At 48.9% G+C, this 26,817-nt stretch overlaps 2 protein-coding genes across 4 annotated transcripts in view; one reads left to right on the top strand and one right to left on the bottom strand.

The window, feature by feature from the left end:
• CCDC9B (coiled-coil domain containing 9B) overlaps window positions 1-13,505 on the top strand; it is a 49,199-nt gene extending 35,694 nt beyond the window's left edge. For 2 of the 3 annotated variants that reach the window (XM_074842587.1, XM_074842585.1), the window contains 3 exons: window positions 1,768-1,825; window positions 2,182-2,990; window positions 11,909-13,505. In XM_074842587.1, the coding sequence (XP_074698688.1) occupies window positions 1,768-1,825; window positions 2,182-2,958 (835 nt within the window). In that variant the 3' untranslated portion in view covers window positions 2,959-2,990; window positions 11,909-13,505. The remainder of the gene's footprint in view (window positions 1-1,767; window positions 1,826-2,181; window positions 2,991-11,908) is intronic. The other variant, XM_074842586.1, reaches the window with a different exon arrangement.
• A 572-nt stretch (window positions 13,506-14,077) lies between these two features.
• On the bottom strand, window positions 14,078-21,117 carry INAFM2 (InaF motif containing 2). Its single transcript, XM_074842588.1, has 2 exons — window positions 20,270-21,117; window positions 14,078-19,785 (listed from the first exon to the last, which is right to left on the bottom strand). Exon 1 carries the CDS (start codon window positions 20,963-20,965, stop codon window positions 20,543-20,545), a length of 423 nt encoding a protein of 140 aa, XP_074698689.1. The 5' UTR covers window positions 20,966-21,117; the 3' UTR covers window positions 14,078-19,785; window positions 20,270-20,542.
• Window positions 21,118-26,817: the final 5,700 nt, after the last annotated feature.

The following is a 26,817-nucleotide window of genomic DNA, read 5'->3' as shown; positions in this document are numbered from 1 at the left end:
GTTCTGGACTGGCTCATGCAGTGGTAGACAGAGCAGGAGAGGCAGAGACCTGCAGTCAGCAAGGTTTTACTCTGTTTAGAGCATTCCTCAGCCCCACCAGCACCGATGCTGAGCGCAGAGCAGAACCAGTGGCGAGGGCAGCCCACGCTGACCTGGAATGCGGCTGGCTACGTATGATGGGCTCTGCCCATAGGGCCTGACCTGCAGAGCTTTTGTAGGGCACCACTGAAAATAAAACCCCAGTGGTGGGAGCTGCTTATGAGAAAAGGGGCTCTTTTGTGGTTGGAGCTGGCCCAGCCAGTGACGGGGACCTACCTGGTATTGGGGACAAACCTCCCCAGCTGTGGTCTGGGTGCTGGCTCAGTCCCAGCCCCACAGGACTGCACCAAGCAGCTTCGCCCTCTGGCTGATTAAGGACATGGGACCCAGCTCTGCACTCTGAGAGAGCCCTGAGGTGCTTGCAAAGGCAATTCGCTCCTGCCCGAAGGACTTCACCAGATAAAAAGAGAGCGTGAAGCAGTTTAGTGGGCTGGTGTGGTGGAGCTGGTGATATAATTCCCACAGTTTTCACAAGGGCACGTGGGGTCACTGTAACACATTTGCCTCTGGAAATGCCTGACTGCAGTCACCTCAGTGTGCATTTTCATTTTTTGTATCTTGGCCCAAATTTGCCAAATGAAGAGGCCAGTAAGCCCAGCAGAGTCTGCCTAGAGAAGAATTAAATCTCACACACCTTTGCACATGTTGTGTTTTAAGAGTATGGGGCAGGAAGAAATATGTGTATATTGTATATATCTATATTATATATGTGTATACATATAAAATGTTTGTGTGAGATACAACTCACCAGGCACGCCTAAAGAAGGTAAGGGTTGTAAGACCCCTCTCTGCCCAGCAGCACTGCATGGACAAATTCAGATTTATATTCACGCTCGCAACTTCAAACAAGCAAAACCAAGCAGTTTGTCACACAGCCTCTAAGCTGTGGCCCTCTTTGGCACAGGATGTTGTAGCTGCTGCAAATTTATTGTGGGGTCAAAATGCACTTACACTAATCCTTGGAAGAGACTGTCTACTGAGCATGACTCGGCAGAGAGATACCATCTCAGGCTCAGGAAATCCCAGAGCTGCACATTTCTGGGTGCTGGGTAGGGTACCGGGGAGGCATTAAATGTGTTTGCCCACTTTCCAAACTCTACCCTAAGCCTCTGCTAGTGATGCTGAGAGGGGAAGAGATCCCAGGCCAGCTGGGCTTTCAGTCTGATCCTTACGGCCATTCTTGCAGTCTGCTTGCACATGTCCGCATCTCTGGTCTCCCAAACTGCTTCAAAGCAATTTTATCCTTCACTGTCTCCCTCTGTGTCTCCTGCTGTGGAGATCTGGGACACTTGGGCACTGCCAAGCGAGCAGGACAAAACTGTGGCAGACATCAGCATAAGCAAACTGTATATCTTATTAGTCTAACGACAACTGTCTGTTCTGGCAATTGGATTTTACATTTTCATTACATTTAGAATTCTAACAACCAGATCATTAAGATTTGGTGGCCTCAGATGAGCTCTCTGGATGGGCTGAGTGCTTTGCAGGTGCCAAGAGGAACTGGACCAGTTCTGTCTGCTGCCTTCATCTCTCCTTGCCTGGTCAGGGACTCAGATGAGGAATGCGTGGCCCTGGGAGAAATTCCTACCCAGGTGTCAGGCAGGGAGAGTGGCTTTGCCATACGAGAACTTGAAGGCCTAAATTCTGATTTATATTTTTTCTTGACAGATGGGATGCAAAAGAAGGCGAGGACATGTCTTTTCTGAAGGATGACTTTGATGGCCAGGTGAGTTCAGGAGTTCAAGGCTGGCTGCTGAGTTTTCTCAAAACATGCACCAACAGGCAAGTTGGAGGCTCTCAGCCAGTGCAGAGCTGGGAACCCTCTGTGTTGGGGTAAAGCCCCCCCTCATTAGCATGCCCCAGATGGCACCATGTGAGAGCAACTTCACTGCTGGCACTGACCCTCTGTCAGTACAACCACCCCACTTATTCTGGTCCCTGAGCACTTCTCCACCTACATCCTTTTATGTCCTTTAATCACCTCTGCAAATTTTTCCTCAAGTTTTGAGAACTATCGTAGGCAAGGAACACCGTATACTGGTGTTTTAATAAGCTGAGCTAAATATCTCCTTCTTTTCTCAGAGGAGCCTTGGTATGGACAAGCGGAAGAGCAGAGGTGAGGAGGGGGTGGAAGAGAACTGCACAGCTGAGCTAGAGGAGAAGGTGAAACAGCCAAGCCTCCAAGATCATGGGGCCTCCTCATCACAAAGGCTACGAAGTGGGAAGGTCCAGTCTGCCCACAATGGCCAGAAGGAGGAGCGGAGAGGAGCGAAGGGCTTCAGTGTGGAGGCATCTGTGGCCAGCACAGGTGACTCAGAGCCAGGGCCCAAGCCAAGCAAGGAGGGCGCTGGGGAAGATGCCAGCGGGAAGCCTGGCACTGCTGATGCTGCCCAGGAGAAGGAGAGCACCGACAGCACTGCTGCGCAGAGCAGCCTTCCAGGCACTGTGCAAGCCACCAGGCATGGCAGCCAGGAGACCTTGGCATTGCCCTTGAATTCAGATGGAGCTGGCTTAGAGAAAAACACAGCTTCAGAGCAGGAGTCCAGTGAGGACTCTTCCAACAGCCACGGAGGAAAGCTGGACACAGCGGGAGACAGACTGGATACAGGTCAAGGACAGCTGATGAGAAAAAGAGGGGAGGAAGTGACCCCAAACCCTGCCCTTCAGGGGCAGACGCTTGCACTGAGAGGAGGTGAAGATGCTGAAGGCACTGAACACAGAGGAGAGCCTTTGCCCCCAAGGAAAGCCAGCTCTGACAAGACTGTTGTGTCTGAGCAGGACACAGCAAAGTCACAGTCCAGGGAAGGGGACCAGCCTGAGGATTGCCAGGACAAAGACAGTGGGGAGATTCTCAACTAGCAAAGATTGCACCAGCTTGCCTGAGACAGAAGGTGAGTTCCTAACCCCCCTCCCCAGGTGTGTTTGTTGCCCATTAACACTCTCAGCCATAGTACAGGTCCACCACTCCATTTTCTGTGGCCAGAATGGCATCACACCAGATAACTATCCAGAAGTGTTCATTAACAGTGATATGGATCCCTCAGGTAGTTTATATCTGTGCCTCACAAAGACCTGCCCTGGAGCAGATGGGAAAACAATGGAAAGTCAGGAAGATTTGGACAGAAAACTGGACTGCTGAGTCTGGTTGATGACATGCATTAGTTAGGGCACAAACTGAAACTGCTCCTGGGAAAGGATAACCTCAGAAAGGATAGCGGGATGAATTTGTATCTGTCTCTGGGGTGATCACAACTAGAATAACTTGAGGTCAGTGTGGTCCCTTTCCCAAAGCACTCGCAAAGCTATAGAGGCCCACCTCATGGACAGTGGTTTGAAGAAGGTCAACTGCATTTGGGATTCTCTTCCCAGCACAAGATCTGTGAATGCTGCACTGTGAATTATACACGTGGTAACGCTAATGTGCAGGGCAGTGTATAAATACAAAGGGTGAGATGGTTCCTGTTGAAAAGGCCTGGGAACCAAACAGAAAGAAGGAAGAACAGATCTGGTTACGTTGCAGTGTTCCAGGTTTTACTCAAGCAAAGACATTTCTTCAAGAAAGGCAAATGCAGAACAAGAAAAGTTGGGAAAAAGAACAAAGTATGACAGGCAGAAAAGTAAGGTAGAAATGCGGAGGAGGGGGCAAGGAGAGTGTGTAGGGCCTTTTCAGCAGTTACTTTTGCAAGACATGTTTTTTCCAGGCAATGCCACACAGAGACTGGGATATCAGACTCACGGGCGGTAGGTCAGAGCGGGAAGTCAGGATGTGATTCCACCCCCAGCTTAGGCAGTAAGGTTGCAATTCACTCCACCTAACTCAGGCTGAGCACAGAGGCACCTGACTTAAGATCTGGGCTTCATTTCTCTTCAAAGGAGAGAGGTGAGCACTTCCAGAACGCAATTCAGCTTGTCTAACACATGAATTGCTCTCAGGATACTCCTGGCTCTATCCTTTAAGTAGAGGCAGTGGCTCTATTCCCTAAGTAGGCAATTCAGGCAATGAGCTGCTCAAACCTAGGCATGCAGATCGCCCCTACCAAGTGCCTTTCCCAGGCTTTTCTTCAGACCCTGGCCCAGCAGCTTGTTGCCGGTTATTGCTTAGTATTCGTCCCAGAGGTACAAATGAGCTTAGGGCTGAAGTGGTTAAGCTGCTAACAAAGAGACTTTCACTATAATCCAATACCATTCAAAAGGCATGGAGAAGCGCAAGCGTTACAGCTATTTGAAAAAGACAAAACACTAAGAACCAGCAGGAGCTGGTTCTGTGCTTGAAGTAAAATTCCTTCAAGTGAGGGAAATTAATTCCAACAGCATTTAGGAAAATGTTAAGAGACACCTGGATGCACATAGCAGGGGTTTACTGTCCAGGCCATGCCTCTCCAATCTACCAAAAATCCCCCCAAAGTACAGGATGAAGGAATTAATGGTTACTTTTCTCACTCAGGAAAAGTTTAATTCTGACTAAGAAGAAACAATAAATTATAGTAGCACATTTTCATCTCAGCAATGGAGATTTCTATGGTTTGGTAGTAGGGCCCTTGAGCGTGGCTCTTGCCTTCATCACTCCTCGCTGAATTCATTACGGCAGGCTTAATTATAAACATAGCCTTATGTCTTGGAGAAGAGAGGGCGACTTAACCTGGTGTTTGCACTTAAGCACTTGTGCGTCTGCTTGGTTAAGCTGGAACTCAAGACCAGTATTGCTCTCTGAAAATATTTATTGCTTGGGAAACATCAAGTGTAGTGATGCCATGGGAAAAATGAGGGGTGAACTGGTGTCCCAGTTGCTCTCTACCACTTCATCCTGGCTGCCTTCCATCTATCTCCTTCCTCGCTGCAACGCTCATTCTCCCTTGCCTGGTCGTGCCCCACAAGAGAACACATTCCTGCCTCACTTTCCTTAATTTTCCAAACAGTTTGAGTTTCCAGGTGTGCCTAAACTATGCACTCAGCATCAGATACCACCTTTTGATGCAGACAAAGTAAATCAAGATACTTTCTGGTTTTGAAATATCCTGTAATTTAGGAGATGCTTCAGATTTCAGGGGAGCCCGTGCAGGATACGGATGGCAGGTCCCGTGGGGACAGGCAGCCTTTAACCAAAAGCAGCAGTGCTGACCCGTGTCAGGATCACAGGAACAGGCACAGCTCCATCAAATCTTATGCCGGGAGAATGCATTCTCATTCTTTATAGCCCTTAGAGCAATCACCAGTCACTAATTCACAGCAAAGATATAATGGTTTCTCCTCTCTGAGCACGCCAGCCCGTGATTGTTTCATCTGAAGGTTTCTTGCCCTTCCCTCTGAAGCCTCGGACTTTCTCGCTGGCACCGTGGAGATGCCAGCGTGAGCCAGTGCAGCAGTTTCTGTGTCCCCCATCTCAGCGATGGGTTTCGTTTTTTTTTCATTCCATCAACTGCAAGAGCATTTAGAGAATGAGTGCATGAGTGCTGCTTGGCTGTTAGGCTTTAATGGTGTTCCAGGGCATTGCTGTCACCTCCTGTCTGCTGAAGTCACCATGAAGCAATGTGACCCCTCCCTTTGCACCAGTGACGGGCCACTATCAGTGTTGGCTTTCCCAAACCAGATCATTTGCAGACAGAGTGAATTCTGCCATGATTTATTTGTAGTGGGGAGAAGAGCCAAGAGGAAAACAGAGCGACCTGGCTTTAACTGCTCCCTGTGTCCAATTTGTCAGGAACATCCCTTGGCAGACAAAAAAAGAAAGCAAGACCTGGATTTCTCTAGCACTAGCTCACAACAGCTCATCTGCACAGCTTGACAGCAGGGCTCCTAGGAGCAACAAAACAGCAACAATGACGACAACAACAACAACCAAAAAAGCAAAAGCTCATTTGGCTCAAGTCAGTTAAGTTGTCAGTGTGTTTGGAGCAAAAAGGTCTCGTGTCTATTCCTGCCATAGCTTTGAAGTTCCCAAATCAACATGACAGGCTGCATAATGACACAGATGGCAGGCAGAAATAACTGCCGGCTGGTAGCAGCCACTTCCCTTCTCCCTGGGCTTCTGCTTCCTCGTGCTCTACAGACAGATCAGTTTTAGAGCACCGTACGTATAAAAAGCTGCAGAGCTCTACTTTATCTTCATGTAATTCTCCCTGAAGTGTTATTTCACAGCAATTCTTTGGAATCAGATCCCTCAGGATTGCCCCTGTTTGAGGTGTGTTTCAATCCCTGGCAGGGTTTTCCTGTTTGGTTTTTTGGCTTTCTGAGCCTGAAGCCTGCAGCTGACTCCAGATGATGCTTTAGGGCAAGGATTGTCCCACAGGAAACCTGCCTCCAGCAAAGCCCTTGCCTGTGGCCCACAGAGGGACTTAATAGGTGTGGCCATCCCCAAGGGAGACATCGCTGCCTCCGCTGGAGTCTTTCATGAACGTAACTGCATGTGGCAGGCCGACGATTCTGCCTTTTTCAGCCCATCTAATAAAAAGTGCAGCATTATCAGGCAGAGCTAGGTTGAGCAAGAACCAGGAAAAGAGCATCGTTCAGGAAGCTGAAAGAGCAGTAAGATCAAGCATTAAACAGAGCTGTGCTTTTTTGTTAGAAGGCAAAATTAAAAATTTATTTATTCCTTTTGTGCCTAGTACCATGAATTCAGGTGCCCAAAACACCTTAATTATTTGCTTCCTCTCACCACTTGAATATAATCTCAAAGGAACAGGTAGTCCTGAGTGAATGGCCCATAGTCCCATCCAGAGGCTGCGGGCTGGTGCCTCACATAGAGTTTTTACCAGTTGATGCTTACACAGAATCGCAGATGTTGGTGCCCAACTGTACTGACCTGACAGGCCGACACAATGACAAGATTGTCCCACTGCAGCAGGGGAAGGAGGGGGTGGGTTTCACCCTGGGTTGTGCCAGCAGTGGATGAAGGAGTTCCTGTGGCAAGGGAAATGGGTTGTTGTTATGCAAAGTCTCCAGGAGGTACTGAGCAGCTTGGTAAGCCCAGGCCAGCTGGAAACCTTTCCTGCGTTCTGTGTCCATGTAACCATTATACCAGGGAATGCCCTGAAGTGCCTGATAGAAAACATGAGCAAAGTCTGTGCCAAGAATCCAAATTATACAGAGTCTGAATGACTGCTGTCTTGGAGGACAGAGAGTTTGGAGCAAAACCAATTATTGTAACTGAGACCCACATGAGATAGGACCAGCCTTAAGGAGAAGCATCTGGAGGGATGCACCATCATGGGTTATCAAGACTGGTTAATAATTTCCTGTCAGGAGGTAGCAGGTAACTTCCCAGTGAGAATTTTTTTTTTTTTTCTGTGAAAAATAGAGATTTGACAAATGCCATTCGTGCACCAGGAACGTGTCTGCTCCAACATTTCGTATTTCATAAACCCCAAACTGGAGCCCTCGTTAAACCTTTTCAAAACAGAAAATTTTAATGTTATGTTTTTAAATACTGGTGATTCAGTTTTGATACGGTGCAATTTTTGGAAAATCAGCATTGAAAGAGATGGTATGATTTTGCAAAATACAGCCCCGAAAGGAATGTATAAATATCATGCCATTAAAAAGTTGATATTGTAGAATTTCCGTCCGGTAGAAAATCCTGTACCAGGTCACTTCACCTGATGCCAGGGATGTGCCCTCTGGTCACGGATGCCGCGTGTCCCAAAGCACAGCAGGTGTCTGTAACAGCAGCCATCAGTGATCAGCGATGACACCGTGCTCTCCACCTGCCCTGCTCCCTGCATTGTGGGGCGCATGGGGTGCAGAGCTCACTCCCCACTGCAGCTGCTGCTCAATCCAGTTCCACGGAGCAGCAGCTCCTTGCAGCAAGCAGCCACCATGTGGGTTTCACAGCTTCCACTGCTAATATCTATTTATGGCACTAAAAATCACCAGCACCTTCAAACCAGTTGGAGATGCTGTGCAGAGAGTGTGGTGGGGCTTTCATCCTTTGCTTCAAATAACAAGGAATAAATATTTACCCAAAGTGCAGGACTGGAATCCCTGGAGAATGTCCAGAAAGTCCCAGAGAAGTAAACGATACACAAAAAGCACAGAAGCTTTTCCCTGAATTCTCTTGAGAAAATTAATCTTTAGAGAAAATGCAGCTGGGGGTAGATTTCCAGAGCAGCTCCAGGGATCTGACCCTGCAGCTCTGGCTGACGTAAACAGGAGTGGGGCAGGCAGGGCCTGTGTGCTGCAGGACTGAGGAGGTCGGAAGAGGTCAGCTTTCTGATGCAAACCAGTGCTAAAGGTTGGTGCAGGAAGAAGTACGAGCAGAAACCAACGCTTCCCAGTACAGTTACGAAGCTACCAAAGAACGAACCAGCTTCCTCAAGGTTCAAGAGACAAGAAGATACTGTCCGCTGTTACATCTCGGAAGTCGGCCTCGGATTGGCAGGGTTGAGGTCTCAAGGGCTTGACTTGAATAGCGTCGGCCTCCCCCGTCCTTCCTGCAGCCCACACCACCCTCCGGAGCCCACCATCATGCTACGGGCATTTCAGATTCCCAGACCACGTACCACCCAAGCGGAGAGTTTAGTCCTTGTGCAGAATTAGGGAGTGGTATGGTTTAATACAGGACTTGCCACGATTACCTCCATGCGTCTGGAGTGATGGAAAGCCTTTCCATGGCACGACATGGGAAAATACTGTTAACATTGGAAAACACAGGGATTATGTGAGAATGGTTCAAGAGAAATGTGGTTGGACTGAAGAAACACAGGGAAGGACTTTGGGGATGTTCAGGGTATGGTTCTCTAGTCTAGCAAAGTGAAAGCAGAAAGTGATGGAGTTGTGATCTGCATAAATACAGTGGGGTAGTAAACACCAGCGAAGAGAAGAAACATTCAAGCCAGGAAACAATGCTGAGGTGAGAATCAAGGTATTGAAGAAGCCCGTGAATTATGGGAAAATTAGAAAAAGGTTGTTACCTGTCGGAAGACAGAGGACTTGGCAGCACACCGTGGCCGAAGCAAGGACCGCTGTCACCTTGGCAGCGGGCCTGAGCAGCATGCTTTGGCAGGGGTTGGGTGACATGGCGCTTGTGACGGCAACAGGATGAACTTGAGGACAAAGTTGTGTGTGGTCCTGTCAAAGTTGGTGACCTCTGTCAAAGCAGGTGCTTTCACTGACACCCAGAAGAATCAGTGCGCACATCTCACCTGGAAGCGTAGGCTCTTTACTCCTAAATCTCTGGCACCTTGCAAGAGCTTCTGTCTCTTCCTTGGTTTGTCAGGGTGACTTGAGGGGAGAAGGAACCGTTAGAAGCTGTTAACGCGTTGGGAGTCATGGGCCAAAGCTTGTCGTTGGCTCACTGTACTTCCTTATGGCTACTTACTGAAGCCCAAACATAATTTAGGGCTCTGACAAGCAAGCTGTTGCCATTCTAAACACTGAAAACGGAGCTGCTCTTGTAGCCTGCAGTTGCTGTTACTGCAGAGCTGGCAGAAGGGAGCACGTGCCCCCACCTCCGCCACCTGCGTTAACCCTCTTAATGTAAACCCCAGTGAAAGGGGGTTAAACACACCATGCTGTGGTCGGCCATGCCAAGGGGCACAGGCCCGTCCCCCTTCCTGCCAGCTCTGCTGTTGGGAAGGAACAGATAGACTGGAGGGAGTGACGATATCTTAAACCACTCCAACAGGAATCTCCTCCAAAGACTCTCTTTACATATTTAAGCTCATCGAGGGTTGCGGTGATAGTTTTTCTACCAGTAGCAAATCTAGACAGGATTAGGATTTTTTTTTTCCCCTTAAAGAAATCAGTTCTAATTCAAATGGGAATTAACTCCAGGGTGTCCAGTGGCCTGTGCTAGGTAGAAAATGTCTCATCATCTTACTGGTCTTTTTTCCGGCCTTACAGTGTATGTTGGAACAGCAGATATATATATATCTCCATTTAAAAAAAGCTAAGTGAGAAAATCTGGTATGATGATGTCTAACAGATGGTCCTTGCACATCATGTCTGAGTTTGCCATGTGGTATTCACTGAGTGGTCCACCAAGAACAAAATTGCCACTGGGAACTCTGGACCTGCCCCACGAGAGACCCAACAAAATTCTGTCTTCCAACCGAAGCAGAGGATGGCTGGTGCTAATCTCAGCTGCAGGAAGAAGGGCCACATTCCAGGCCTCATCAGCTACATCCAGCTGCAGCTTTCAGGGACATCGTATAGATCCACCCCCCGTGAGATGAGATGTAACCAGTAGGTCCTACAACAGACCGTGGTTGGCTTGGCTGTGAAAGCCATCCCAGGGACGTCCCCTGTCCAGTCAGGCTTGGTCAGGCTGGGAACTGGGAGAGCCCAGCAGTGAACTGCATTGATCCTCTTGAGTGGCAGCGACGCATGGGGGGCAGCTTGGCACCAACCCCCTCGCTGAGGGTGGCAGAGCCCTGGGCAACACACAGCCCATCTCTTGCCTGAGCCTGGACTTGCAGCAGCCACGGCAGCGCAGAACTTGCTAAATCTCTGGCCAGCCCTTGAGTTATGCATGGAAAAGAGGATACAGTGTGAAATGAGAGAAATGCTCATCACTATGTCTGATTGCTAAGAGAAATAATGACTTTAAAGCCTACCAGTGTCGTGGCTGTAAAGACTCACTCATGCCCAGAAAGGTGTCTGTATTGGAAGGATAACATTGCAGAAATAGGAAAGAGAATTGTCTACCAGCACTAATAACACAGGGCTGTCAAAGAGACTTTTGAAACCATTAGTAGTAAAATAGATTAACAATAAACAGAGCTAGCTCTGGAGTCAGTTCAGACTTGTCAAACAGATTTTATAATATTTGGACCACCAAATGCAACTCTGAAAAGCTGCTTCCTGGCCCTTCCCAGCAGCATTATAATCCCAAAGTGAGCTGCTGCAACACTGAGCACCCCTCAGCAGCAGGACACGGCCAATCCCGTCCGTTGCACACATACAGGACAATGAAAAATGTCTCCAGCAACAGTCTTAGGATCGCCTCTCAGGTGAACACAGCATTGGTCATTTCAGTACCTCGGGCATGATTTCAGTGCGGTTCCTTATCAGGTATCGGAGGCTGTGACCTTAAATGATTCCTTTAGAGGTTTCCTTTTCATGCGAGCCAAGTTTACTATCGCCTCTTCTGCCTTCATGATATTTAATCTGTTTTTCTTTTTATATTGCCCCTCTGCCCTTTCTTGGGAGCTTTGGGTACTGAAATCTGCATCAGCAAAAGGCAGAGCTATGGATTTAAACGTGGATGCAGGAAAATGCCATCTCAGCAATTCTGAGCAGCACCCAAGCATCTGGCAATTAGAGGGAGAAAAAAAAAAAAGTCTGCCTTTCCCAATTAAAACCAACATATCTGGGTCTGGAGGCAGCTACAGGACAGCAGGCTCCACTCACGGGTTGGTTTTTTCACTAGAGAAAAGCTGATACCCCCTTCTGCCCTCGGGTGAGCACAAGTGCTGCACCCCCAGGCCAGGTTTCAGGAGAGGACCACAAAGCCCTGCCCAAACCCAGCCCCTCCTCTTGTTGCACCAGGTGCTGTAGAAACACACACAGAAAGATGGGAAGATTGTTGTACTTGGGACAAAAGGAGAGAGTAAAGCAGACTTACCTGAGGCAGAGGAGGACGGGGAGCGTGTGTTATCCCGAGCTGTCATTCAGTTCACCCCCGGGCCACGCGGCCCCGCTGCTCCCCTCGGATCTGGCAGGAGGTGCCTGGGTTACGCCGCAGTGGTGTCCCCCAGGCAGCCCCAGCCCTGCAGGAGGGTCAGGCTCAAACTCAGCAGACATTTTTAATTTACTGCTCAGCAGTTCCCCAAAGACTGATAATCCTGCTGCTGTCTCTGCTCTCCTTTCACAGGATAATGTGCTGAAGGCGGTGGATGAGAAGAGGAGCACAAGCTTGTCCTCGCTCTTTTACCTTTTATGAAATCAGCTTTCAGCACCTGCCCTGTGCCCTTCAGCACCCATTCACAACACAGGGGTCCCCCTCACCACCCCCACTCCCAGTTTTGGCATCACCCTTTCCTCCCCGTATGCTGAAGCACAGGGAAGGCTACACACACTCCCAGCCTACAAAGAAAACACCATCAGTTAATCTTTTGTATTTGTTTTGCCGATATTGCAGCTGTGTGGCAAGCCAATGAAATGTCTACTGGATGCACTTTATTTTATTTAATAACTAATTCTGTTTAAAGTTAAGATTTAGGTTTCTGGGCACAGCACCCATTTCCCCCGCTGCGCCGGGAGGACAGCCAGGGCTGTGCCAGCTCTCCCTTGCTGCTGGGCAGGGAGCAGGCAACTGACAGAGCATTAGGAGACAGGGTGAGAGGCGTTACGTTGTAGTTCAGTAGGTGGATGAAAAAATAGCGTGGAGAGCAGCTCTCGTACTAGGGGTTTGTATGTGGTTGAAGTGTTGGCAGAGACGTGTGGTAGTGGCATGGGCCATGGGGCACGAAGGGGAGCAAGTGTTCTTCAGTTCAGCTGCGGGGTGCAGGTGCTTTTGGGAAGCACATGCCACCCACAGCCTCCTCCCGTCAACAGGAGCAGCAGCCCAACCTGCACCTCGGGACACTCTGCTTTTTTCTAAGGAAGGCGGCTGCTAGCTTGAGCAGGTATGTCTGCAGCCCCACAAAACACCCTGCCCACTTCCTAAGACCAGGAAGGCTCCGGTAACCGGAGATACCTGCAGCTCTATGTGCCAAGCAGGGCAGGAGAAGGACAGCACAAATGCTACCACCTTCTTTCTCCACCACACGCACAAAGGAGTCAGCAGCAGGACCCAGGCCAAAGTAGAGCTGAAGGTCTAAGGCTTCCTGTCAACTGCTTTCACCTTCCTGGTTGTGCCTTTCATAGCCTTGTGCTTGAACAAGAGGGCAGCAGTTCCCCTGGAACCTGCCGCACAGACATTCTGACCTGGCCTTAAAAGACACCTTTCAAACCGCGGATCTAGATGAGTATTTACAGGCATAAATGTGCAAGAAGCTCAGCTGCCTGGGCTTCCACGCAGCTACGGGACTCACAGCAAACTAGGACCTGGCTGAAATACAGCTACCGATTCCGGAGAAGGCAGGCACAAGGAATAACACAACAGAGTTTCTGACTTGTGAAACACAGAGCAGAGAGGGTATCACCCTCAGTTTGAAGCACTGTTCTAAAACTTGATGTAGGAGTAAATGTACATGCAGACGCGTATGCGTGGAGATTTATTGGGTTTCATTGCAGGATGCATTCGCTAACCAAAGTGGCAGACTGCCTTGGTGATAAGGTTGGCACGTGTGGACAGAAATACTGTATGCTGGTTTAATAAACTAATATTTGCACAGATAAACATTTTGGTTTTCCACATAACTTAGATCCACAGCACCTATCTCATGAAGGACAAGCCTGGGAATTTCCTCTCCGTGCCAAATTCAGGAGAGTTTACTGGCTTCAGACCGGGTATTATCAAGAAACGGAGTGTGCAGCTTTCATGTTTTATCAGTAGAAACATCTTCACCCCTCCAAAGCCCAGACTGAGTTTATTTGGACTTCTCCAACAGATAAAAGAACAGATAGATAAAAGCCAGATTGTAAAACTGCTCCAGGTCATGGAGATTCTCCATGACTATTAAAGGCTGATTTCCCTTATCTGACTGGCTCAAAAACCTGCTTACAATTGTTTATTATTACTTTTTACATCACGTCATTGACCTCAGTCTTGGCCCAGTCAGTCATCCTCAGCACAGGTCAGGACCTGGCTTGCCTCACAGTCCCTGCAAAAGTCTCAGATCAAGATCCTGTTGCACCCCAGCAGCAGTTGGACACGCAGCCAGAAACTCTTACAGTGCCCCTGGCCCAGCACTGAGCTGTAGAGATAAACCCAACTGCAGTTGTTGCGGGATCGTCTCGCCCTAGACTCCCTTCTGAAAGGAAAACCGTCACTTTCCCCCATTCCCTCCTTTTTCTCCTGCAAATCCAAGTAACTTTGCATTTACCAATGCCTAGGAAGGACCGAGTCTGTACCAAGCTCCAGGGATGGGACTGTACAGATACTGCCTGTTCTAAGTGTAATTTTTTTTCCTGCTTATTAACACTTCGCTCGAATGCACTTTGGTTGGTGCCTGGATTGCAATTTTTCAGAAACCTGTGGCTAGCTGTTTCTTCTTTACGGTGAGAGAAAGGACTGAAAAATCTGATGTAGAGGGATTATTTATATGAAATAAAAGTTGTAATGAGGAAAAAGTTCCAGTTTCTTATTGTTTCTCAGTCCCACATGTAGAGTTTTCTGAATTGAACCAGTAATCTCTGCTTTTTAGAGCAACAGCTCCAATTTGGATTGCTTCCCCCTTAGGAAAGTGCCTAATGCTTGGGCTCTCTCAGCGACCTCACCTGCAGAGCTCAGCAAGTGACAGCAGCCCACTCCTAACACCAGGCTCCTCCCAAGGCAGCCAAGCCGCCTCCCTGCCACAGCGCTTCTCCTGCCAGAAAACAGTGATGGCAGCTGGCAGAGTGCAAACTCATCTGCCTGAAGAGGTGCCTGTTTCCTCCCAGCAGTGGTTGGTAGCTCAGGGATTTTGTGAAAGCTCTTCTAGCTCTTCCACACAACAGACAAGCAGCAGCGACTTGCAGGCAGAACACATTTTTCTTGAAACTGAAAAACCAGCTTGCCACTAGACGCTCTTCTAGTTGGCAAAACTGACCATCAATCTCAACAGGGTAGCTCTGTAGCTAAAATCCGTTATCAAAATTGATTCCAGACTAGTGAATCAGCTCTTGTATAAAGACATCAATTTAAAAAAACCCACGCCAAGGACAAAAATACATGTGGATAAAGTTGGAGATACTTCAGTTTCCAAAGCTTTACCAAGCCAATTACAGCAGGAACCAACAACATGATCCCACCAGCAGCTCCCGCTCTCTGGTCCTATCTCAGCAAGTCCAGTACCTACAGCAGAAGCGTATCCACCCAGACCACCACCAAGTAAAGCCCTATGCAGAGTCTAGAAGCAGAAATAACAGAAATTCACTGATTTTCTACACCAGTTCCCCTCCAGATAAATTGGTTGCAAATGGCATAGGAGCCTGAAGCTAAACTGGCATTTAGTCAGAAATTTTTGTATTTAAAGTGCGTAATACAGTGGTTAGTGCTTTTTAAGTTACATAAAAAGCTTTTTAAGTCAGAGGCACAGAGCAGGAGCAGGGTACAGCACTGCTGAGAAGTTCAGAACGCTGCCTGCCGCCTTCCCTTGGAGAGGTAGTACAACAACAACTCCACCAGTTCACAGGCTCTGCCGCTACTGGCAGGCAAAGCCAACGCTCTGGGAATTCCGCAGTCGTCTGCCATCACACCAGCTTAGTGCAGCCACATGACAACCGACCAGAGATGAGGCTCTCTCAAAACTGCTCCAAAGACACGCGGAACGGCCAGAAGTCAAGCTTCACCTCCTCAGCTTTGTGCTCTAGCTCGGGTACGACTGTTTCTTACACCACTCCCCTCTCCACACACTCCAGCACCTCCAGGACTCGCAGCCAGCTATCGGTAATACTCCCCCACCCATGCATGACCCTTTCCAGAGCAGCCCACTGAGATCGGTTTTGACTTCTCTGAAGGAGATCCCCGATGCCCAGCAGCAGCCACTGACTTTGTTATCAACACTACACCACAAGACTGCTTTTCAGCTACTCTCGTGAATTAAGCCGAGATCTGGAGTAAAAATACCACCACCTTGTCAGAAATACAGCCCAGCCCCAGGAACCTGGGATTAAGATGGTAAGCATTACATCAGCGGAGGCTGCAAGAGAACACGCGTGGGGAAGAGGTAGCTTTAGAAGATGAAAATGTAATCAGCTGCTGGAGAGTATTACATGCTCTAGTAACCTTTTTTCCAGCTATTTCCCTTTCTTCTGGTGCCTCTGCACGTGAGCTACACCAAATGCACTCTCCTGGAACAAATTGAGCAAAATGGGGCAAGACCAGCGTGTGCAGGCAGAGGGCTGTACTCTACGTCAATAAAGAGGCATCTACATGCAAGGAAGGAACCAAGAAGGTTCAAGAAAACATCCTCTGTTCTAGATACACCTTTGACGGGACACATTAATAATTCTTCACTTATTATTCCTCCTTTTAGGGAGCGCTTCCATTATTTCAGAGCTTACAGTTCAAATCCCTCTGCAAGGATCTAAGCAGAGGCAGCTTTACAGAGTGCTGGAGGGTCACCGTCATCATGTGAGAGTTGGACAAGGCAGTATCGGCAGAAATTTTCTCACAAGTCCAATTCCTCCCTCACGAGACTCTTCTCAGTCAGAAAGGAACAGCAGAACATGACCTGGTCTTCTCTCCATCCTCTTAAGAGATTACTGTGATTAAGAATCAAGAAATTAAAGCTACTGTGGTATTTATCTTCCCCTGACACTTGACAATGATACATTCTGTCACCGTGTTTCAGAACTAAGTTGCACCTGAAGCACAAACTACGGTGATCTCTGTTCTCTCTGCCACAATTTTTTAAAGGCTCTTAGAGGAGGAAAATCTGGAACTCAAGCCCTAAATGACAGAGACTCAAATCTTGGAGGAAAAGGTAGCATTATTAGCATGTTTAATCAATAAAAAACTGGGGTAAAAAAATAGAAGCACAGATGCCACTATTTCATCCCTATCCTCACAGCCATCATGCTTTTACAGGAGCATCCCACAGGTTGAAGTTTTGAGACTTGTTAATTCCTTATATCACTAAGGCCAAGGGCCTAAGACCCAACATTTCACCCGTCTTTGATTATCTTCTTCGTCCAGACTGACTTTCAGACAACTCCCTTTCAGGCAGATCTGTACACACTGGGGATACGATATGGTTCTGTTTGCGAGTCACATGCAGGACAGCATTTGTGTAAAGTGACTAACCCTCACCAGCAATTCCAAGGAAATAACAGTACAGAGCACGAGGTTACAGTGATTTCTATCTAGGAAGCAACACAAAAGCCTGTGCCTTATCTCGCCTGATACAATTACACTAAGTGAACTAAATTTTTTTCTTTTTTTTTTTTTTTTGAGGAGCAATGAAGGGAAAGACTGAATTGGAGCTGAAGTAATACAACAGATAACATGACAGTCTGCCTTTTAAACCTCAGGTTTACCCAAGACTGGAGACCGCACCATTTTAGGGCACTAAAAAATTATGTTCAGTTGCAGATGAGTGTCTCAGCACAAAGATGGCAACATAATGCAAAAATTCTCAGTCCAAGATGACAATCTAGCTGTTATCTGTTGCAGCCAACCTAATTCCCCAGAAATCCCTAGTACCCTGAATTTGTAAAAGTTAGCTTACACCTAGAAACCAGTCCAGACGAGCCTTTTTCGTTACTAGAAGTATTTGCAAAGTGCACTTAGTCACCAATTTCTTGGACAGTCTGCCACAAAGAGAGCAGCAAGCACCAAGACTGGCTCATCACAGGCTGGCAACAGAAGGATCTCCAGGGGGACCTTTTTCCTAACGAGGCCTCCGATTCCTGGCTAGAGAAAGGATGGAGAAGGGATTTTAGCTGAAGACTCTAGGCCCAAAAGGGCTTTGGAAAACAAGGCTGCTCAAATCACAAAAGCTCCCTGGCCATTAGGCCAGCAGCCCACAATCCTTCTGTGTCTTTACAAGCCAAAGCTTCCCCCCCTTGAGTACAAGAGCAGTGAAGTAACAGGATGCTCCAAAGCCAGCTATAACAGGTACGGAAATAAAAGCATTTCACTTAAATCTCAATTTGTCAGCAGAGGAGAAGATGCAAAAACACAGTCTGGAAACTCATCAAGCCTGCACTTTCATACAGGAATGGAGACAGCCACAACCACCTTTGTCCTGGCTCATCAACTATTTTTAGTCCCAGAAAGGGAGGCAGCCAGCAGCAATGGGTTGATTCCCTTTGCTAAAGCAGATCTGAACGCTGTCATTGTCCCAACCATCCCGTGCCACCGAAACCGCAAACCAGGTGAAGAGTTTTGAGTTGTTCCTGCTCCTGAACACAAGGCATCTCTCCGCAGTTACATGACAAGTTGGAAGAGGGCCACGCAGCCCATTTAATTCAATTCACTTCCTCTTCCATCTGCTCGACGCAGCCATGCTCTATTAGTCTTCTGAGAGCAATTGTATTTAAAGTGAAAAATGCCAGGAGTTTGTATATCCAGCATATGCTGGATGGGCCGTCAAAGCCACTACAGATTCACCAGCTCTCAGCTGCAGGCCAGGACCAGAGAAATCCCAGCATCTGTGTCTTTCCACCCAGCTTTTATTTATCTTCAAAGGTTTTAAAAGTTAAACACAAGCTCCCTCCCAGAGATGCTTCCCAACTGGTTCTGCATTTAGTACTAGAGCCAACAAAGACTAAACTCGATTGGCACCAAGCAATGAGCCTGGCTTGTTTCTCTTTTACTCGTTCCTCCCTCAGAGCACTGCAGAAACCTTTCCCCCTACAACCGGAAGCGCACACCAAGGAGACAAGCAGCACCCTCCTCAGCAGGGCCCAGAGCTGCTTCACGCGTGTGGCAGCCCCACAAACGGGTACCCACGCACCACAGGCAGAACCAACGGAACAAAATCACCCGCTGCTGCAAGAACAGACAAACACGGGGCTAAACCCGGCCAACTGCCTGGCCCAAGCCAGGATCCGGTGCGGCTGCCAGGACACCAGCACCCCTGCCACTGCGGCCGATGGACTGGAAGAGTTTAGAAGCAGCTCAGGAGGTACAGGGGAGCAGGGCAGCCTCCTGCTAGAGCGGCGGCTCCGGGCTTGCAGCATCTTCACCAGCTCTTCTACCCACCCTACAGAAGGGTGGCAATGGTCACACACACATGCTTTTGGCAAAAATGACTTAAGTATGATCTTTTTTTCCTTCCCACCAGCTAGCCACCTTCTTTAGCACACCAACAACATACCAACTTTCCTGTGTGCTCTCCAGAAAACAGAAAAGGAGGGTGGAAGATCGCACCCAAACCACTCCCTCCTTTTGCTCGATTTCCTTCTGGAAACCCTCCGTTCCTGGTTTCTACCTTGAACAGATGCTGTAAAGGAATCACCCAGCTGATGACACAGGCTTAATGCAGCACCAGGTATGATACAGCTATTTCCCCTCCAACTTCAAAAAGAGTAAAGTCCCATATTTTACAGTAACCTTCACGATTTGCACAACTGAAACACATACACCACATCTGAGCACGTTTTCATCCCTCAGCAGAGGAAATCTCAACTCCAGGGATCATTTCAAGGGACACAGAACAGCCTGGCAGCCTCACAGTTAAGGCATTCAACCGAAAGCATCAATCTGAAAAGCAGCCGCTCACAATGACAGAGGTCTTGCAGTTTCCTAGTTGATAGCTCACATCCCACAGTAATTACAGGTCTTTTTTTTTTTTTTTGCACACAGAACATTTCTGAAGACTACAGGGCAGGAAAACCTCAAGCTGGGAGGAAAACCTGCCCAGGGCGCATCACAAGCTGGCTGGCACAGACCGACCTCCCGACGGCACCGGCGCCAGGGTGCCACAGAGCCAGCGAGGTGCTGGGATGGTGCGTGGGCTCGGCCACCCCACGCGGGGAAGAGCACGGGTGTAAAAGCCAGGATGCACCGCGCCGCCCACCGCCGCAGCTGCCCCTCGGCGCCCGCTGTGAGCGCTCCACCGGCTTCTGTCAGGGAAGACCAAAGCTCTTCTCATCACCAGTGCTTAGACGCCAGGATTAGCAGGAGTTAGGCTCGCATGGAGGTTTCTCCAGCCTCACCTAAGGAGACCAACGACAAATGAATCAACATTATATGCCACAGTTGCTCATTACAGCCAGCAAACCATTTCTGCTACCCGGTGAGCCCTTCCTGTTCAACATGCCTCCCAAATCATCCTCCCAGCCCCGAAGAGAACATACTGTATTACAGAGACTTTCATATTGGGAAAATATTTTAATATAGTAAACAAGTCAATTTACCTTTCACATGTTTTTAAATAAGTTTATGCTCATCGTTAAACAAAACTGTTTTTACTTAAACAATGGAGTACAGCCTCTAAATTCATATTGTTCCCAGCTGATCCTGTAAATAGTTGAGGAATTTTGGACACCGATATCCTTTTATAGGTAACAGACTGGCATAAATAGCGCAGGAATTCAATGCAGGTTCAAAGGGAGAAGCTAGCCCTGGTGAGGAAAAAAACGAAGCCACAGAATTCCCTTTTGAGGAAGAACGGGGGAGGGAAAAAAAAAAAAAAGATACCGCAGTTCTCCCAAGTAAAACCGCTTCCTTCCCCCGCCGACCCCCGCGCCAGGTCAGTCTCCAGCCCGAGCTCTTCGGGGCTCGTCCGCGGCGGGGGTCGCGGTGCCGCCGGCCTCCCTCCCCCGCCGAGCCGGGGGGCTGCATCCCGCTCCTCCCGGGCTCGGCAGGGCCCCCCGGGCGCGGCACCGGCCTCCCGGGGCTGAAGCGCGGCCGCTCCCCGCAGTCCGCAGGGCCCGGCCGGGGGGTGGTGGTGGGGTAGCGCCGAGGGCCGCCTCAGGGGCTCCCGCGCACCCGGCGCAGCGTGGCGGAGCCCCCCTCAGCCCCGGGCGGCGGCGATGCGTCCGGACGGCCGGTCTCGGCGAGGCTGGGGTCAGGGCCCGTCGGCAGTGGCGGCGGCTCCTGCGCGGGTCCGGCGGGCGAATGGCTGGCGGCGGGGCCCGGCGGCGGCGGCGAGGCGCGGGGCTGCGAGGTGGTGACGGCGGGGCCGGAGCCGCCGCCGCCGCCACGTACCGGCTGCCAGATGAGGCTGTAGTAGACGGCGAGGACGATGGCGGCCAGCGAGACGGAGAGGACGTAGGCCAGCACGGTGGCCAGGCGCACCCACTTCTTGTTGGTCTTGGCCGCCATGCGCGCCTTCTTGTCCCCGGTGTAAGTGGCGGGTTTGCCCCGCTCCGCCCCCGCCTCCTTCTCCTTCATGGGGGCCCGGCCCTTGGCCCGCTGCTCCACCGACCCCTCCGTGGTGGGGCCCGGCCCGGCTCCGCCGCCGCCACCTCCCGCTCCACCTCAGGACATGCCGCCGCCTCGTGCCGCGGCCCGCGCTGCTCCGGCGGCTCGGCGGGGCGGGGCTTAAAGGGGCAACACCGCCCGCCCGCCCGCGCGCGCAGTGGGAGGGGGCGAGGGTTGTGGTTAAAGGGGCGATGAGGGGTAGGTGGCCCCCGCTACGGGGTGTGGCTACTGCGCTTGCGCGGCCGCCGCTGAGGGGATGTGAGGGTATGGCGGGCACTGCGCCTCGCCGGTACCTCGGTCGGTCGGTCTGTCTGTCTGTCTGCTGGAGCCCCCCTGCCCTGCGCTGGCCAGCCACGGGGGTGGAGGGCAGCGGTAGGTGCGCGGGTGAGGGTGTGTTGGGGCTCTGCCTGCCGCGGCGGGTACCCCCGGGGCCTGTGGGGTGGGAGGGCCTCCTCCTCCCTGAGTGGGGCGGGAGGAGTGCTGCAAGGAGGGGTGAGCGTGAGGAGGGCTTCTGGCAGAGGCCTCGAGGAGGAAGGTCAGATATCTCCCCTCAGCTTTCTCTTCTGGAGGGGGGTTACCTCTTGCTGTCTCCCTGCCTGCAACTTCTGTGGAGCTTGAAGGGCGCCCTGGCTAAGCAGCAGCTTCTGGAGAGAGAGGCTGGTTTAGTTCCCTTCACATTGGGCTGATCCCAAACCTACTGATATAAGCTAAAGCTGTTAGGATATGGGTTGACTTTATTCCCCGTATGTTAATCCCTCAAAACCATTACATTGGCTTGTTCAGAAGACAGCTGAAACATCATTCTAGGGTATAGATTAGCCTTCTTATTTTTTTTCTTTATGGTGTGAGAGGCTTACTTTTGAGAATGGTTTAGTTGCTCCTTTTACAGTCGTTTTCTCCCTCCCTTAAATCTTAGGCCAGTCAGGTGTGTTGCAGCAGAAAACCTCTTCTAAACCAGGAGCTGGAGCAGTTCTGAAAGAGGCTGACAGCAGCTGGAGAAATGACTGTCACCCAGAAAGGCATCAGAGGGAGTCAGTGAGTTTTGAGTTAACAGTAGCATTTTATTTTTACTCTAATAGCAGGAAAAATGGGAGGGTTGGGAGATAAAGGGAAAACCTCTGGGGTTTTGCAGGAAGAAGTATGGAACTTGCAGCTCTGAGGAAGACTACAGGGGCAGAAGGTATATTAGGGAGTAAAACAGAGTAACCTCAGAATACCTGTAATTGGGAAAAGGTGGACTGTGTTGACTAAAAGCTCTGGGGCTGCTGTATGCATGTGGAAGGGTAGTGCTGCAATGATGAGCTTATTGCCTGTGGCAGGGGTATTGGACTGCACTGGATGATTTTTCAAAGGTCCCCTCGAACCCAAATGATTCTGTAATTCTGAACTACAGCTAATGACATGTTCTATCCTCCTGAAATACTTAATTTTCATGACATGTTGCTTTAACCCAGTATGTCTAGGGAATGTTTGTTAGTATGTATTATGACTTTTCTATGGGCCCCCTTATCTCCCTTGCCTTGATTTATTACACCTGACTGTGTTTTTCCTGTTGAAGTCAGATTTCATACACCTGAGTGGCATGAGCTGGCCCCCTTACCTCGCTTGCCCTGATTTATTACATCTGTCTGTGTTCTCGTTGAGACCAATTTTGTACACCTGAGTAGCAGGAGCTGAGGGCATCCTACTGACAAAGCCTTCCTGAGACATAGAAATGCATCTTCTGTGGTGTTCTATAGATTCTATACACAAATTGCCTTGGGCTATATATCTTTAAGTGTTATATGTGAATTTACAGCAATTCCTACAAAATGGATTTTCTAATTTTTCAGGCTGTTTTCTCTCAATGATGGGTTTGCTCAAACCCCTTCTCCCCTTGCTTCTCCTATTTCAGTCAGCAGCTGTCTGCTGTTCCATCTTTTCTTTGCATTTCAGAGAAAAATTCTGTAACTTGATTAGGACTTCAGCACACCTTTCCTCTGCTTTGCATATGTCACTGAGCTGTTTATTTTGAGGTCTGAGACTTTTTGGTTTCTGTGCTACAGAGTATTTTAAGATTGAGTTTGGACCTTTTCTTGTCTAGTGTAATTCCTTAGATCTTCAGCTTGGTTTTTAATCCAGCCTCTCAGCTGCTGCTCTGTATTCACATTCTTGCTGGCCTTTTCCCGCTGTTGAATGTGATGGAGAGGGGCAGAGCCTCATGGGGCTGCCTCTGTGTCTGCTCAGTTCTTCCTTAAATCACCTGTGAGAAACAGGTTCATTCCAAGCTCTTGTGCTGTCTGTGATCTCTGGTGTTGCCACTGATAGAATTTATCACTGCCTCTGGTGAAAGGAGGATGAATTACTACCTCCCACAAGTTCTTTCCCTGTGATTTTCCTTAATTCCAGTTCTGGAATTCTGGGGGAGAGGATTGACACAGGCAGTTCCTCTGGGGCTGAATGAGGTCTTGACAGTTTTTGCCTGATGCTTGTCTAGTCCGTGTTGTCTTCCTGCATTTAAGATGCTACATCCTCCTTTATTGCTTAGCTCTACCCTGTTGTAGTGTCTCATAGTTGGAGACAAAAATCAGAGCTCTGGTGTTGCTAGGTATTCAAATATATGTTATGTTGAGCTTGATAAAGGATGTTTAAAAGAGTCAGCATGTTGGTACAGGAAATAGGCACAGAAGGAAGCAGTGAGGTGGTAGGGATCAATGTAATAAATAAAAAGCAGGTAATAAGTATATCTTAGTCCTGTGCCCCAAAATTAATTTCTCCTCTCCTAGGAAGGAAACCAGTCCTTCTTAATGTCTCTGCAAACAGCTGCTGCTCTTTCACTGGTGCTGCTTTTTTCCCCTCTGCTCACCAAAACTTTGTTTATAAATCCAACTGTTAATAGCACCCCTTTGCCATCAGTGGAGGTTGTGGCAGACTGGCTTGGCTAAGGACATGCAGTGGAGTTGTAGAAACGGTCCCAGCAAAGGTACTGGGTGTGCTGTGGTCGAGATCCCACTACCCCTAGTACCATTTTGATGTGGAGTCTAGGAGCAACTAAAGCTGCTCCAGCTAGAAAATGTGGCAATAGATAATTCAATGTGAGTTACTCTCCCTCCTGCCTTCCCAACTCTCTTGCTCCCCTCTACTCCTCAGGGCTACAGGTCTGTAGTTCTCTTAAAACTGAACCATGTCATTCTGGAGACATTTTACCTCCAGCCTGGCATCTTCATCTCCCTGTCGCACTGATTAATTGCTTTTTCAGGCTGCCACGTGCCTCCTGGCTGCAGTGTAGACTTACCCTTCTAGAAGACAACAATTCTATGGTAGTATTAAAGAAATTCAGTGTTCTTAAGGCTCTCTTCTCTGTGCCAGGCCCTCTGCTGTCTCAGCTTTGAGTAAAACAAGGAGCAACTAAAGTTCATTAAATACTAAATCTTGCTGGCTTTTGCCAAAGTCAGGTGTAAGCTTTTCTTTTTACTGTGAACAAATGGGTGTGAGTTTCTTTCCAGGTCCTTTTGTTCGAGTGCAGGCAGCTGCCAGAAGGCGTGTGCCTTCTGTTCCTAAACTTAGCTCCTTGCTAACAACCACCCATAAAGGCAAATGAGAGCCAGGAAGCCAGAGCTGCATTAATGATATTTCCTTTGTCCGCTGGGTTTTAGCAAAAATGCCAAGCTGGGTGTTGAGCAGGCTCCTATGGTGCAGAAACAGAGCTCTGGGGTGTGGAGCTCAGAGGTCTTGTAAAGTCAGGGAATGTGTCAGACACTAGACAAAGCTTGCTAATTAATCCTCTCTGAGATTTTTTTTTTTCCCCTAAAGAACAGAAAAGAGATTGCTTGCGCAAGGCAAATGGAGTCAAGGGCAGGTGGTGCACCCCGGGTCTGGACCTGCCAGTGAGGCAGAGCAGTATGGCCCTTGAACATCTACCCCCTCCCCCACGACAGTCCCAACACTGTACTCTTCAGTGTCCTGTTGTTTATAAGCTTTAATTCTTCTTAATTTTTTTATAAGCTTAATTTTTGACTTCTCTGGTCTGAGGGTCTGCTAGAAAACTCATTTACTTATGAGCCTGCTACTTACTGCCTTACACCTGTGTTTAGTTGAAAACCCAAGTGCTGAGACAGGCTGTTGAAGATTTGGTGTTCCACCTGCCCCAATAAATAGTGTGGCTTGAATTCTGCTGCTGCCTTTTGCAGTGGGATGCTTATTTGCTCTCCAAGGGCCCCTGAAGGATGTAGCTAAATAAACTTGTGTTATTGATTTCCTGTGTTCAGGGTCAGTGGATAGCATCTAGTGCTTCAGGACAGAGAAGACTTAATTAAGGGAGGATTATTGGGCAAAGATATTACCTCTGTACAGACCTTGAAACACTGGGTTAGAATCCTGGGAGGGGTGGTTGAGTCTCCACTGTTAGCAGAGGTCTCCTGAAGCTCCCTGACAGATGTCACAGCTGGTCCTGCTCTGGGACAAGGTGCGGGCTGGATGGCTTCCCGTTGTCCCTGTGCTTTTCATTCAGCAAAGGCGGCTGCTCTGCCTTCCCTGGACCCTGGCATTAGGAGACAATCTGATGTGACACCCTACAGATGATCAGCTTCTTCCCTGAGGTGTGCGGTGCGATCGCCCTACTCAGCCTGTGGAACAATCATAATTCACTACCGTGATGTTATACGCTCCCTTGTCTGGCCCTGGTTTTTGTTCTTGGTGTCTGCCTCTGGCAGTGTGACTTCTACAGACAGATTATAGACTTCATAACGAATGAACTTCTTAATTGGCTGTATGTTGCTTTTTAAGCTTTATACTGTCTCCTTGGTCACATTTGTGAGCTGGGGATGAGGTCTTTCTACCTGCCTCACAATGTTTGAAGGATGAAATAGATGCATTTAAATTTGTCTCTCTTGGCTGAAGTCCTTGAGCAAGTGCTTTGCTAGGCTTGAGCCTTCAGTCATAGAGAACGTCTCTGCTCTTGATGGGGGACAATCCCTCATGCTCTGCTGTCTGCTCTTCCAGAGGCCATACGCCTTATTTCTCACTGTTCCAATCTCCTGTTCGGAGCCTGCAGGGAATCAGATTAAGTTCTTCTCTGGCATTTTCCTCTTACACTTTGAAACCTCCTCTGTCTTATGTGGGAAGGTGCTGTCTCTCTTGTTAACCCAGTAACAGATGGGGGGAGGTTGGGGATGTTCTTTTAATTCCCTTGGCTTCTGATTTAGCCGTGGTAAGTGAAGTTTGCACAACCCACTGTCTTGTGCTGCCTTGGGAAGTGATCTTCAGGGATCATGGGGTGGGTAGGGAAGATAGTAAAAGTGATGCTGAACTTGAGATGTAACAGCAAGAGGTCTGGTTTTGCTCAGGACAGAGGCCTTGGGCAGGAAGCTGCTGGTAGCTCAAGGTAGCGATGCATTGGCGGCTTCAACCTTGTCTCATCAATTTGGTGAGGCCCATTTTGAGACATTTTATTGCCCTGTGAGCCATCTGCACAGTATAAAGAGTCGGTCCTACTTGCAGGAGAGCCTTAGTGAATGTTTCCTTGGTGGGAAAACTCTTGAGAGTAAAAAGTATGTCTGAAAGGGATTTATTGTGTTGTTTTTAACATTTAGAAACTCCTGTGAGTAGACAGTCATTCAGAGCTGGAGTGGGGAGAGCCACTTGGCTGGCTTTATAGCAGAGGTGTTCACATTTCAGAGGCTCTGCTTTTGTTTGGTGTCGGTCTCAGGCAGCTTTCTGGAGGCAGGGAGTTCTCCCAGATAACATGAGTTGTCTTTGGCCTGTTGTTTCCATGACACATTTCTGAAACTGAGAAAAGCCTGTCAAGGGTGGCTTGACAGTGCCCTGGGCATTGACTGAAACAA

This window comes from Strix aluco, chromosome 16, assembly GCF_031877795.1.
Source record: "Strix aluco isolate bStrAlu1 chromosome 16, bStrAlu1.hap1, whole genome shotgun sequence".
Lineage (NCBI taxonomy): Eukaryota > Metazoa > Chordata > Aves > Strigiformes > Strigidae > Strix > Strix aluco.
The sequence above is the reverse complement of the archived record's forward strand: the minus strand, read 5'-3'. Positions and strand labels throughout refer to the sequence as shown.